Source organism: Dendrobium catenatum, unplaced genomic scaffold (genome assembly GCF_001605985.2).
Source record: "Dendrobium catenatum unplaced genomic scaffold, ASM160598v2 fragScaff_scaffold_9, whole genome shotgun sequence".
NCBI classification, from domain to species: domain Eukaryota; kingdom Viridiplantae; phylum Streptophyta; class Magnoliopsida; order Asparagales; family Orchidaceae; genus Dendrobium; species Dendrobium catenatum.
Genome location: NW_021318471.1, coordinates 3,105,876 through 3,120,304, shown reverse-complemented (window position 1 = coordinate 3,120,304; position 14,429 = coordinate 3,105,876). Strand labels below are relative to the sequence as shown.

Here is a 14,429-nt window from a genome sequence, read left to right as displayed (position 1 = left end):
CGCATCAATTTTATGTTGTATGATTGCAGGCAAGAACAAAAAAAAAAAAGCTGAATAAAGTTGAGTTAACCAACAAGATATAAATAAGACAACTTTCTTAATGTTTTTTAAAATAAATTTTTAGAACAAAAATTTCTTATTCAAAAAATTTTTATATTAAAAAATTACTTTATAAACGGTAAGAAAGTTATCATAAATAAAGCCTTTGGACTCAAATTTATGAGGTAAATGCAATATTCAATTACTGACATCAGAAAAGTATAAAGCCCCCAACATCTGAGACATGCAATTTACTTTGGGAAATTCAAATAAAATCTTTTTTTTTTGTCCTCTAAAAATTACTCTGATTTTGATAGATTTAAATTCTATTTGGGCTGGTTTTAGTGTTTCGCAAAGATGATCGTAAAGTTTTCGTGATCAAAAATAATTTTTTTGAAAGCTATTTTAGATGTTATAAATATATTTTTTTTTAACAGTATAACTATTTTCTTAAACTCTAGTAGTAAAAAAATAGCTTTCATCACATAAATTTTTAGAAAGTAACAAAAAAGAAATCTTCAAAAGGAACTGTAGTTATTTTTAAAAAGCAAAATAATGAGAAAGCTATCTCAAACAGCTATCCAAACTACAATGAACGGCTTATAGGAGCAAATCATTGAACTAGATAACACCATTCTTTATAAATCACAAATTTTCTGCAATGCTAATCAGCAGAGATGGCGCACGGAAGTACATACTCTTATTTATTAATCACGTTTCATTCACCATCTATATATCTTAAATGGCAAGGAGAATTTTTACGAGCCATTATTACAAAGCAGGATCATGACTAAAGAGCAAGATTGAACATAGATGGACAATAATAGGAGGACTAAGGCTTCATTTGGGATGGCTTTTGTACTGCTTCTTAAAGCAGCTTTTTAGAACAAAAGTAGAAATTTTTGTACTTGAAAGTTGCTTTAAGAAGCAATAAAAAAGCTGTCCCAAACGAAGCCTGAATAGCCGAATGAGTGAACATGCTGGCTGTAAGCGACCTCGAGGATGAACTTCACAGAACCAGAAGCAGACATTACTTACCTTCTTTGAATTTTTTTTTTTTTGGGGCAGCTCACTTCTGAAGGCCCGCAACTGGTTCAGCTAATCTGGGCCACCATGAAATCACCAGGTTTTACAAGCTCCAACTTCAATGTTGAAAACAGAACTTGGGAATACTTTACTCAGGTTCCTGCAAAATGAAGAGAAACTATACGTTATTATAGAAGTTGCCTTCTACTACAACTTCAAATTTTGCAGTTTGTTCAGTGTTTTCAGATGACAGAATTTCAGCAATAAAATTATTTGTTATTTTGAATGTGACCTATATTATCCAAGTTTTCCTGACGCATTAGATGAAATTTCCATATTGAACCATTTTTCTTAAAAAAAAAATAGAAGAAAAGGTAATGAGTTTTGTAAAGGAAAACTTAAGAAGCAACAAATACCACAATAACAGGACTAGAAGAATATCATAAATGGCAGCGAAAGACTAGTTTTACGAAAGAATAACATGACTAAAACTAAGATTTTGTTTGGAAGGCTTTCTTACTGCTTCTTAAAATAATTTTTGTACTTAAAAGCTGCTTTAAGAAGCAGAAAGAAAGCCGTCCCAAACGAAGCCTAAGAAAAAAATTATGAACTTAATGAAATAACTTGGGCATCAGAGATTTTGAGAAATTTAGCTAAAGATTAGTCTTCTTTTCATTCAAATTTCAATTACATGATAATTTGCATTCAGATAGCTTGAAAAACTTATAATAATTCATAGAAACATGAAAAACAATCCAAAAATCAAGAATAACATACTAATTTAAAACAGGAAGTCAAAAACTGTCATACAATGTTTAAACTAAAAAAAACATAAGGCAGCAAAAACATACTGCAAATGAGGAAGAGTCATATTCTTCAAAAGTGTTGGGTGGCGAATAACAAAATTTTTCCACTCATCTTGATCAATTCTGCCATCCCTGTTAACATCAGCATCTTCAAATGCCTGCACAGGAGGAACATTCAGTCAATAATATATGTTTCTGAGTGTGAAGAGCATGAAAAGTGATGTAAATCATTAAAATCAGGCCTTATCAATTATGACTTCAAGAAGTTCATCTGGAAGTGCCATCTCAGATTCAACCAAAATGGCAACCAACATCTGCTTAACCTGTAGGAAAGTAACCTGCCGATTAATTGGGATTTTGATAAAGAAAGATAATTTCTAATATTTTCTAAACAATTCTTTTTAGGTCTACCTCCACCTTTCTTAATATAAGTCAAATCTAATACATCTACTTTCCTAACCGGGTCATCGAAAGGCCGTCATTTTATGTGACCAAACCGTCTAAGGCGACTCTCTCTAATATAATCTTCCACTGGAGCTACTCCAACCTTTTCACGTATTATCTCATTTCGTATCCTATCTCTAAGGGTAAATCCACTCATCCACCTAAGTATCCTCATCTCTGCAACACTTAACTTAGTATTATACTCCTCTTTTAATGGACAACATCCTGCATCACAAAGCATTGCAGGTCTCACCACCATCTTATGACCATTTCATGAAATTTTGAATATAAAAAGAAAAAAAAAAAAGACTAAAGCTTTGGAATGATATAAGCGTTTCTAAGACTAAACCATACTAACAAACATCTGAAGATAGCATATCCACCTCTAATCATTATTACCTAAACCAAAATCAAAACCAAACGCAAGCAAATAAGTGTTCAGTCAGGATAAATTAATGAGAGCATATAGCTTAGCTTAATCAATTAACCGAGATGAAATCACCGAAGAAGAAACTAATTAAAAATACTTATGATACAGATCCTGCAGTTTGAGAAACCTACTTCTTCTCGCTCAATGAAGCCTGTTTCATTCAAGTCATATAATCTGAATGTAACTGCAAGAAACGGTAAGGATAGTAAAAGGCATCAGTGAATAGGATCAGTTTGTCATATTTACTAGCATAAAAAACAAGATAAAAGAAGCTCTATTGCTATCAGGTATTATTTCTTACAGTTTATTTTATCCTCTAGAGGAGCATAAGGATGGAAAACACTTAGTGCATGAACGAACTCCTCAAATTCAATAACACCATCTTTCTTCTCATCAAAAAGATAAAAAACCTAAAGAAAAGGATCAAAAGAAAAAGCGTAAATGAATCATACTATAAAGAGATTGGTCCTGGTGGTGATGTTCATGGGCGGATCCACCATGTACTCAAGGTGGGCAAATGCCTACCCTAAAAAAAAAAAAAAATAGAGGGGATATTTTGAAATATTTTAAGTATTTTGGGTATTTTGCTCCTCAAAAATATTTTTTTCTGTAATTTTATCAATCATAAGCATCTTTGCCCATTTCCCACAAATTTTTTTTTTTACCCACCCTGAAAAAAGAAGCTGAATCTGCCCCTAATGATTTTGATGATGATGGTGTGTATGTGCTTAATTTAAGGGGAGTTCAATAGGTAACTACAAAGTAGGTGAAGGGCAATAGTTAGAGTAGGGAAGAACAAAAAAATTATCATACTCGTAGTCTGCCACGGAGTGATGGCCTTGAGGCTTGTTGTCATTTGCTATGATAACAAACTTTCACGTCGCATATCAAAATTTATCATACTCGTAGTGTGGTTAAGTGCTGCACAATATGTAGTGATGATTGCAGTAGTATAAATAAGATATACGGTGATTATTAATGTAAATCGATTTATCCCTCAATATTTAGTACCCAGCCAAACCCACCCACAAGGCCATCGGCGTACCCATACCCACCCATACCTATACATGGTTGGGTGTGGGTATGGGTACCCAATGCAGGGCTCTGATAGTTAACAACAAAGGAGGTGAAGGGCAGTAGGCAGAGTAGGGAAAGAGTAGGGAAGAACAAAAAAATAATAATAATAAGATGGCATTTTAACAGTGATTTGTTTGATTTTGAAAATTCATAATGACATAGTACTTGTGAATAAATATATATAGAATAATATAATTGAGTTTTCACTTACTCTGTTGAGGAAAAGGTTCTCTCCATTTGGGGTCATAAATAAAGCCATTTGAAGTTCTTCCTGTAAGATCATTAAAAACAGTTCTTACAAATTCATAAGCACAATGAACAAGATGATTTATGTGGTTAGGGAAAGATGTCTACGTCCCCAAAAAAGGAATGGTTATTTTACTATATTGGATAACAATAAGAATTACAAATTGGCTCTCTTTTATTCCATGCATACATTTTAATAGCCATCAAGTCCTATTTAAAAATTTAAAACAAACACAATAAGAAAAGCATAATCAATAAGAAATTTAGGTTTTGTTTGGGACAGCTTTCTTTCTGTTTTCTAAAGTAGCTTTCTAGTACAAAATTTTTTTGAATTAGAAAATTTTGTACTAGAAAGCTGTTTTAGAAAGCAGCAAAGAAGCCGTCCCAAACGAAGCCTTAATCATGTCATAATTAGATCTCCTAATCATTAAGTAAATCAAATCTCCTAATTAATGTAATAATTAGATCCCTTAATTAATGCATGAATATATCAAATCGTCAATCAAATCAACTTAATTACGGAAATAATCAACTCCCTAATCAAATAAATAATGAGCCATTAAAGCTTACCAAAATAAAACTTATTTGTAATTGAAAATAATTCCAAATCAACAAAAAAACCTTATTAGTATATCCTACTCTTCCATCATTAACTTTGCCATGAATCAATTTTTACTTGTTACAAAAACTTCAAAGTACCCACCGATGCTTAGCTCGATTGGTGGGCATGCTTGGTTGGGAACCCCCCATCCCGAGTTCGATTCCCTCGAGTGGCACTCGGCCTTTAAGTGGGGGCTCCAAAGCGCCGGCTATGAGTTTGTGGCTTGGGTGGCCCATTAGGTCAGTCGGGGTTTACGGACTGCCATACACGCTCGATGAAGTCGGGTGAGGCAGCGGATGGCTCCTCGTCATAAAAAAAAAAACCCTTCAAAGTTACATTAATTCAATATCATATTACTTTAGTGTACATTGCGAGCACCTTTGTGGATGGTGACATAAATCGGCCACTCTATCACTGCACCACACCCACCGCAAAGAAAATCAAACATTTCAAGCTAGAAATAATACTTTTTTCTCCACAAATCTATTTAACAATATTATTTAAAAAAAAAAAGCTAATGCCAGATGTTCATATTAGGTGGTCTCATTTCATAAATCTAGTTTATTTGAATTTTTGGTAGCTACCCACCCCACCTCACATCTAATGAAATTTTTAATAAAATAAAGTGGTCGCCACATATCAATTTGAGTAGTGTCATTAGGCATTGTTTGGAACTGTTTTTTTACTGTTTTATAAAGCAGTTTTTAAGTATACAAATTTTAATTCAAAATTTTTTTTATTAAAAAATTACTTTACAAAATAGTAAAAAGACTGTCCCAAACGAAGCCTTAGGCTTTGACTTTTTTACTGCTTTATTTATAAAACAGTTTTTTTGTAAAAAATATCCTGAACTAGAAATTTTTGTATAATATTAAATTCTATCAATTTTAATATTAAATTAAATATTATTAGATTATATCAGTTTTAATAATATTTAAAAGTTTATAAATTAATAAAGTATATTAAATATTTATCAATTAAAGTATATTAAATAAGATCGTTTCTCTCATACTTAATTTTTTTTTGTATTTTATAAAATCCAAGGAAAAAAATGAGAGAATAATTTTGAAAAAATCAAATGTAAAAAAATAAAGTAAATTCTTATTGCGAAAAAGAATTAAAATATCTTTATTATCTCTATCATATGTTTCCCCATATTTAAAAAAAAAATTAAAATCATTAATTAATCTTATCATATATTTTAATGACTAACAAATAATGAAAATTCTTATATAAATATCATTTTGAAGACTAATCATTTATGTTAAAAATATTCCTTTTTTAAATGTTTATATTTAATGTTAAATTTAATCAGTCAATTTAATATTTTTAAAATAATTTAACTTAATATTTATAAAAATATAACAATCAAATTAAATTTTAGCTATACAGAAAAATATATGCTTCGCTAGGCCACGTATTCTTATGCTGGCCACATTGATTGAATTAAAAGTAATATTAAGAGAAAAATATATGCTTTGCAAAATTTCTGAAGCGCTGTAACCATTTGAGTTTTCTATGAAAACGCAAATTCTTATCGCTTTTTATCAGAAAACACAAAAAAAAAGAAGGATATTGACCTTGTGAATGCGTCCGTCTTCGTCGGAGCTGCTGAGATTCTTGAACAGCTCGTGAAGCGCCTCCACTTCGTTCACCGTGACTGCAAACAGAGAAGAAAGAGGCAACGAAAGAATTAAAAAGAAAGAAGACGTCGGGATCAAAATGAAGAAAAAGGGCGTGGCGTACAGCATTGAGATTCCTCGGCGAGCTTCGGAAAGTCATGGCAGGGTTCCGGTGGGCTGCCAAAGAGCAGCCACGGGTGGCATCCGAAGCAGTCGGTAACGAGGAAGATTAGGCCTTCAATGGTTCCGATCAGCGGATGTAAAGCAAAGCAGAGGAAGTCCCCAACAGTACTGAGCGAGCTGGAGCTCTGCATGCATTGCCCCCAGATAAGTATCGCAGGCTCAGATGAGTTTATAAAAGGGGACTGTGGAATGAAAATTTAAATTGAATAAGAGTAGTACCAAGGCACTGGAAGAAGAAGAACAGGAGGAAGATCTCATCGCCATTGTCGCCGGAAAATCATCGCCGTGCAGCCCTCGCAGTCGAGTAATTTTCCGTAATTTTTTGTTCCTAACGATCCAAATATATATATGCAATGAAGAGCACCAGACCACTTTTACAGTGACAATCAAAATGGTAGCCTCTAAGTTGCCGTGGCTGAGTGTCTTAATTAGTTCTCTTCCTAGAGTTTAAGTATCGGTACGTAACTGTTAATTTTTAATGAGGACAAAAGTAGGCTTCGATATATACTAGTAGAAATTGAAGAAATATGTTAGATTATTTATTTATTTTTTAAAAATAATCATGTTATTTGGGACGACTTGCTTACTGGCTTTTAATGCTATAAAAAGCCGTCTCAAATGAAGCCTTAGGCTTCATTTGAGAAGGCTTTTCTACTGCTTTTTTAAAAACTTTTTAATATAAATATTTTAGTTTTATACTAAAAAAATTTATTTAAGAAACAGTAAAAAAGTTTTCTCAAACGAAGCCTAAGTCACAATTAATCGAATAATCTTCAAATCTTGACCTAATATTAGTCGGACAATATTGCTTAATTTTAAAAAAAGATCAAATCATATCGAACCATCTTCGCATCTTCATTAAATATTCAAACCATCTTCAACCCACAACCAAGCAATCTTTGAAGTACGATTGAAGCAACTTCCAATCATCTTTAAACCTTCTTCAAACCATCAAAAGATTGAAATATTATTCAAAGATGTTTCGATCGTGGATTGAAGATTGTCGATCGTGGTTTAAAGATGGTTTTTGTAGAGTTGTCGAGGATGGGTTAATGATAATTCTAATATGGTTTGAAAATGCTTCATTCAAAAAATTAAAAGAACATTTGATCATGATCCAAGATTATTTAATCATTATCAAAGATGGTTCATTCATAATCAAATCATCATTAAACTATGACCAAAGCACCTCAGTATGAAGATTGGACCTTCTTTGAATCATTGTTGATCTGCAATTGAATAATGGTCGAGCCATCTTTGAACTAGTATCACACCATCTTTGTCCCATGACCAAACCTTCTTTAAACTATGTTAGATCCACAACTCGACCAATTTTTTACCAACCATCTACGAACCATGATCCATCAATCATTGAATCATGATTAAGCAATGTCCGCCCATCTTCAAACACATTTCATATACTTTCGATAATAATCATGTCAAATAAAATTTTTAAGGAGTTATTATAAGTTTAAATCACAAACTATCTTCATCATAACATAGATATTGTAGTAATTTAATTATACTGATTTTTTAGTAATTTTTCGGTACTGGTGAAAATCTTTAAGAAATTGACAAGTGTATGTACAAGTTGGGATTCTGGGATCGTTAGGTCTCCATTTTGCAAATTGATTTCACCAAAATCTTTTAAATAAAATAGGCTATTTTATGAATATTTTTTTTTATAATTTTTGAAGCTTCAAAAGGATTTATATAAATTTTATACTAAACAAAATTGATTAAATTATATAATTAAATTATTATTATATTATAAATATCTTATTCCATTAAAGCTAGATATAAAAATTTATTATTTTGATAATTTATAGAAGCTATAGTTGATTAATTAAGAATATAAAATAAAGAATTCTTTCAAATTTGATTATGGAGCATCTACATATTTCTTCTCTTCTTTGTGGATAAGAACCTAACTCATTATCTCCTCGCAGATTCCAAGTGAAGTGCTTGACACTTATTAGAACCATGATAATTGCAAGTATTTGTTGCCCAACTTTGAAATGAATTAACTAAGCTTGATAATCACCTTATGAACATCTAAAAATCGTTTGCATTTTGAGAATTTGTCATTTTAAGGATTTATTTTGCCTTTGTAAATTCGTCTTTATACCTTCTGAAGTTAATAAAAATAGGAAAAAAAATTATGAAGGTGGTTGGCTCATAGCTAGGCTTGAAGTAGCTTGATTGTGAGGATGCTGAGAACACAAAATTTATGAAGGAAATAGGTCATTGAATTCTCTTTTCAATGGCATCAAATACACTAGAAAATTCATTCATTTGAGGGTTCAATGGCCTTTTTAATGATGATAATGCAGTGTATAGTAGGAATCATTGGCTAATTTCCACTCAAACTTTACTGTTAAATCTACTTTGTGAAAGAATTCCTTATTTTTTTGGAGCATCTACATATTAGTGGGAGTCTCTAAAAAAAAATTTCAAGTCATTTTGACAATAACATAAGCTAAAATAAACTCACAAAGTTAACTACCAATAAAATAACAAATTCAAGAAAGTTGTTTTTCATGATGTTTTTATTTAAGCATGTTAAAATATTTTTATTTTAAAAAAAAAATCATGAAGGTAGTCTAAGAATTCTAATAAATAAATTAAAGGGATTTTTACATACATAACACTTAAAACTATCTTATTTACCTATCTAACACTAAAACTTTCATATTTGCTGTTCAGCCACCCAAAACATTAATAGGTAACCTAAAATACCACTCCCGTTACCTCCGTCTACCCGAGCTTGTCATTTGTGCGGGAATCGTACCGATCGTCGTCGATTTTTCCACGCCGGTCACTCCGCCCAGCCGTCTCCAAGCCTCGTCGATTCCTCCACGCCGGGTACTCAACTCAACCTTCAATTTCTGCACGCCGACGACTCTACGCACCATTTCCGCTCAGTTTTTCTCCACGCCAGTTGTTCCAGTTCGATTGCTGCACGCCGTCTCCAAGTTTTGATGTATCAGATTTTCTTGTTACTGTTTAGGTTGAAGTTTGATGTAATAGATTTTCTTGTTATAGATTTTGATGTAATGAACTTTAGATTTTGTACTAAAACTATTCTAACAACTGGACTTTTCTTGCTGCATGAATTTTGATTCCGAGAGTAGCAGATTGAGTAAACACAGATTTTTCTTGCTGGACTTTTCTTGCTGCATGAATTTTGATTCCGAGATTTTCTTAGGCTTAATTTGCTTAGGCATACCGACCGGAGGAAAGCCAATGCCTGCGAAAACTTTCGAGTGGCAATCGAGCTGCGACCGAGCGGAGATCGAGCGGCGAACGAGCGGCCCTGTAGGTTTCCTCGCGCGACTGAAGGCAAGCGGAAATTTTTTGACGAAGACCTAAGAGAGTGTTAGAATAGAAATAAGTATAAGAAATAGGTGGTATATAAGTAAATATATCATTTTAGGTATTTGATATGTATTTTCAGTACTTTCAAGTGTTATGTATGTAAAAATCCCAAATTTAAAATGTATGCGCTACGCATTTCTTCAGCAGTATTAAAAGCTGTAGCTAATAAGACCGAAAAATTGGCGCGCTAATTTTTATAAGAAATACATTATTAATTATTCTTTCCCTAATCCCTAACTCGATCGCCACTTTTGGTCTCCAGATTTACAGGTCCGCCGGCGGCGGCATCGTCTTCCCCGTTCAGTTCGTCGGCGTCAGATCACTTGCCGATTGTCTTCCCAGCTCAAGTGAGATTCTTAAAGCCTTTTCTTCTCTGCTACGAGTTCTGCCAAACCCTTTCTTTATGGTAGCCTGCCACAGTGCCACGCTCTCATCACACACCGATGCTTGCCGTTGATCCTCATCACCGGTGAATCCATTACCCCCGTCCCCTCACTTTCTCTTCTTCTCATTCGTTGCATAACCCTCTTCCCATCTTCCTCTGTTCTTCTCTTCCGGTGCTAAAATTCAGCCAAAACATCCAATAGCGAATTAATCAAACATCGTCACTCCTCATCAACTCTTATGTTTAGATAAATAATGAAATATCCAGAAATGATGTTTGAAAAAGATCTAAATGATGTTTAGGGTATAAAATCAAACGACATATTCCGATTACTTTAACTGGAGTTCTGATTTGATTTTTCATAAAAACAGTTTTTGCATTTGATTTTATGGTTTGGGTCATAAGGAGTGCCTACATCACATTTAAAACAGGAGTGATACACCCTAAATCAATCCACTAAATATTATAAAGAACTACCAAATTTGATTTAAAACATAGTTAAGTACTAGACTTGCATCATTTTTTTTTCATTAAAGTCTTATGTTTTTGACAATCTTTTTGTTAGTATCTATGCTTGCAGCAAAAATAACACCCATCATCCTTTTTTATCTTCTTTTGGATTTGGACATCTGACACGTTAGCTTTTAGATGTTATTTATTGTCATTTCTATCATTCTTTCTTGAATTCTTTTTAAGTATAGCTTGACCTATGAGATTGAGTGGATTTCTTGTTTGATATCAAATACTTCTTCTTGAATAAGCATACTTTATGATTTTATCACATTTAATTTATTTTTATAGCATTGTAGTTTATTTTGAATGAACCATGCACGGTAATTGAGCAGTGTACGATAAACTACATAAGAAATTTACACTCACTTTTGTTTAGAAGAAACTTAATTTTTCTGCAGCATTTATCATCTCAGTGAACCATCAAATTTAATGGCGGTTAATGTACTTATTTTTGCTGCAAGTGACTTGTTAGCAGACTCAGATTGAAACAAAATTTTCACCAATTTCATGAACTCCTTGGCATTATCGGTTTTTGGATCTGTTGGCTTAATGAAGGTTGCTATAATCATTCTTAATCTATTTGGTCTTTCACAAGCATAATAAAAAAAAATTTGTTCAATGCTGTAGTAGTAAGAGCAGTGGGATTATAGGCAAGTCTTGACAATCAAGGTCCAGAACGCTGATATTTCATGGCAAGGCTTAAGGTTTTGTTTGGGATGGCTTTCTTACTTCTTCTTAAAGCAATTTTTTAGTAAAAAAAATTTAATTTTTGTACTTGAAAGCTGCTTTAAGAATCATTAAGAAAGCTGTCCCAAATGAAACTTATAAGAAAATATACCTCGGTTCATAATGATATCCTTCATGAAATTTGATCAAAGATGAGTGAGAAACCATCTTTCTTTTACTTGAGTCCTTATCTTTGTCTTTTTTGTAGTTTGTTTTAAATGGAGAGCAAATCAACACTTAGTGGGGTGGAAAGAAGAGTTATAGTTATTGATTAAGTTATTTTATCAAACAGTTCATAGATGTTTGAAAATTTTCTCTCTATTGATTAATAGGATTTAGAAATATAATCAATTATTAAATCATAATTGAATTTTAAATTGATGTGATTCTTAATATTAAAAATTATTTCTAATGTTTGCAGATCAATGATAAATAGATGCCTACGCAAGTAATAATTAGACACTTGAGGACTTCATAGCATTTTATGAGCTGATTATCTTTTGGCTGTATGGTTTACACAATGCAATTTTAGATTATTTCATTGTGTTGATTCCCTTCTGTTACAAGTTTACAGAATTTTATTGAAAGTATTTAAATCTATTACAAATATTTTTTTTTCTTCAAAGTAGAATACTGATAGGAAACACTTGAATATTTCAAATAAATCCTATCAAGAGAGCAAAAACAATAAGAAATCTCCACGATTCTAATGAAAAATCAGTGGAAAACAGTCATTTTATTGCAAGAAATCAAACTACGGAAGAAAATAACAATATACAATTGATCCTCTATTCGAGAGGACAATCAATCTCTCCCAAATCTCTAGACGTCACTAGAGCCCAAAGAAAACCTATGAGATCTCAAAATTCGATCAGCCAAATTTAAGATGCCATAATCCTAGGAAAACAAACGATTTAATGCATATAATTTGAAACGAAGTCTCTAAACAGTCCCTACATTCAAATTTCCCTCCTAACTCCTCCAAAAATCCTTCCCAAAAAGCTCCCTTGGACCTGACGGTTGCTACCGGCATAAAGAGAGGCGCAAGAGTTTCGCCTCCTATGTCCGCTTGAACCGGTCTCGTGTGGACCGGTTGGACCGGTCTAACAAGTGCACAGTTAGTTACATACAGATAGTCACACGACCGATTGCAAATAAGAGGGGTATTAGAGCAGTTTCAAATCAAAATTTACCTAGGGAGCCTTTGAATATTTAAATAAAAGTAGGTCACAAACACAAGTCGAATCTGTGAAAGTTCACAGATGAATATACTTCAATTGACCAAAGAACACGGCACAGATGATTCTCTGAGATTTCAAGATCTGAATCTGAATATTTTCTCCAGTATATATCAAAGAATCATTCCTGACACAGCTAAACAAACTTAAGACAAATAGTCATGAAATATAGGTCTTTTTTTGTTTTGCTAGAACCAATCCAACCAGGTTTGTTGAAAATTCAGAGAAATTTCTTTTCTATTCTAACTTTTGAAGTTGTTATGATGTAGCAAAGAAGCTCTATCTTTTCTTTTTTCTTGTGTGATCCTTTTGGGCACTGTAATGAGTCCCATTTTTCCACATTTTCTTCACGTTCTCTTGTTCTTTATTTTATTACATTCCAGATTGAAGGAAGTTATGAAGAAATTTGCTACTTTTTGTGCTTGTACGCTGCTCACGATTCTCTCACCGGAAATTCCTCTCAGGGCTGACGTGCCAAGAGAAAGAGCCATGTTGTATGGCATTGGATTTTCAACTAAAATGCTTCATTTGTATTGAAATGCTTGATATGAGCTTTCTTATGATGTAATGCAAGTTTTAAGTTTTATTTTAATTAGTAAATGTATATATGTGAAGCTTTGTGACACGACTTGAAAATCCGACCCCAAAATTTCGGGTTTGGATCATCCCGACCCTAATCGAGTCTCGTTCGGCTTAGGATTTTCTACCTGTTTGTAAAACCGGGTTCGGTTGACCCAGAAACCCGAAATCAATCTGGTTTGACCCATTTTTAATTGATTTAGCAGGATTTTAGAAGATTGTTATGAAATAAGTAAATGTTATTTCCAAAAAATTGTAAACCATGTTGCTCAAAATGAATTAAGTTTGATTTATTTTAAATTGATTGAAGTAAATCTTACCTTAAATAAAAATATTTTAGTAAAATATAAAAGAAATGGGTTAGGTTAAAAAGTCTCGGGTCAGATTCGGATTCGATTCGAATCCAGCCTGCAACCTGATTTTGACAGCCCTAACAATGACTATCAAATTTCTTTTGATGAATGATTTATCATTACGCAACAATTTTATTATGTGCAACTTCTAATTTACTTTGAAGGCATTTGGTTATTCAAATTTTCTTTGTGCAGAGGATCTTTAGATGATAGTTTCAAGTTAATTATAATTGGTCTCCTGTTTGTTCTCCTTGCCACATCTATTGGATTCTGAGCTTGAACAGTATGTTGATTTGGCAACATTAGCCTTGTATTCGCGGCGGTAGAGAAATATTTAGTTTAACGTCTTAGCATTATACGAAGATCCAGCACACAATCAGATAAGTGAGAGGGTGTAGCATTCATAAGAGACACCAGAGTTTTTTACGTGGAAAACCCCTGAAAGGGGGAAAAACCACGGGGCCAGGCCCGGTTTGAATGAATCCACTAGTATTTGTAGTCGATTACAAATGAGGCCTTTCCTTAGGAGAAGGCCTTGGATTGATGTAGCAAATGTACATCATATATATTGCATTACTTGGTAAGAGTTACATATACAGGTTTGTTAGGCCTGAAGGACCGTAGTCGGCAGGAGACCGTAGTCGGCAGGAGACCGTAGTCGGCCGAAGACCGTTGTCTGGTGATGGAGGTCGGACGGACCGTATTAGGCGACAGTGGTCAGAAGGACCGTAGGCGGTAGGAGATAAGGAGTCAGGTGTTAGTCCCAGTGTCACTTGGAAGATC

General features: G+C 33.1%; 1 protein-coding gene across 1 annotated transcript; it reads right to left on the bottom strand.

Annotated features, from left to right (window-relative positions):
• Nucleotides 1–1,142: 1,142 nt before the first annotated feature.
• Nucleotides 1,143–6,420, bottom strand: LOC110110290 (calcineurin B-like protein 9). The gene is made up of 7 exons (XM_028692455.1): nt 6,250–6,420; nt 4,034–4,093; nt 3,047–3,155; nt 2,877–2,929; nt 2,114–2,194; nt 1,917–2,029; nt 1,143–1,225 (listed from the first exon to the last, which is right to left on the bottom strand). Exons 1-7 carry the CDS (start codon nt 6,418–6,420, stop codon nt 1,159–1,161), a joined length of 654 nt encoding a protein of 217 aa, XP_028548288.1. The 3' UTR covers nt 1,143–1,158.
• Between the last annotated feature and the right edge of the window lie 8,009 nt (nt 6,421–14,429).

What these genes read in the sequence shown, in the direction of transcription:
- LOC110110290 (XM_028692455.1), bottom strand. Translation starts at nt 6,420, where the DNA reads ATGCTGTACGCCACGCCCTTTTTCTTCATTTTGATCCCGACGTCTTCT. An exon ending in AGAACCTTTTCCTCAACAGA is followed by an intron (nt 3,156 to 4,033) that starts GTAAGTGAAAAC and finishes CCTTTTCTTTAG; the next exon opens with GTTTTTTATCTTTTTGATGA. An exon ending in GCTTCATTGAGCGAGAAGAA is followed by an intron (nt 2,195 to 2,876) that starts GTAGGTTTCTCA and finishes ACTTTCCTACAG; the next exon opens with GTTAAGCAGATGTTGGTTGC.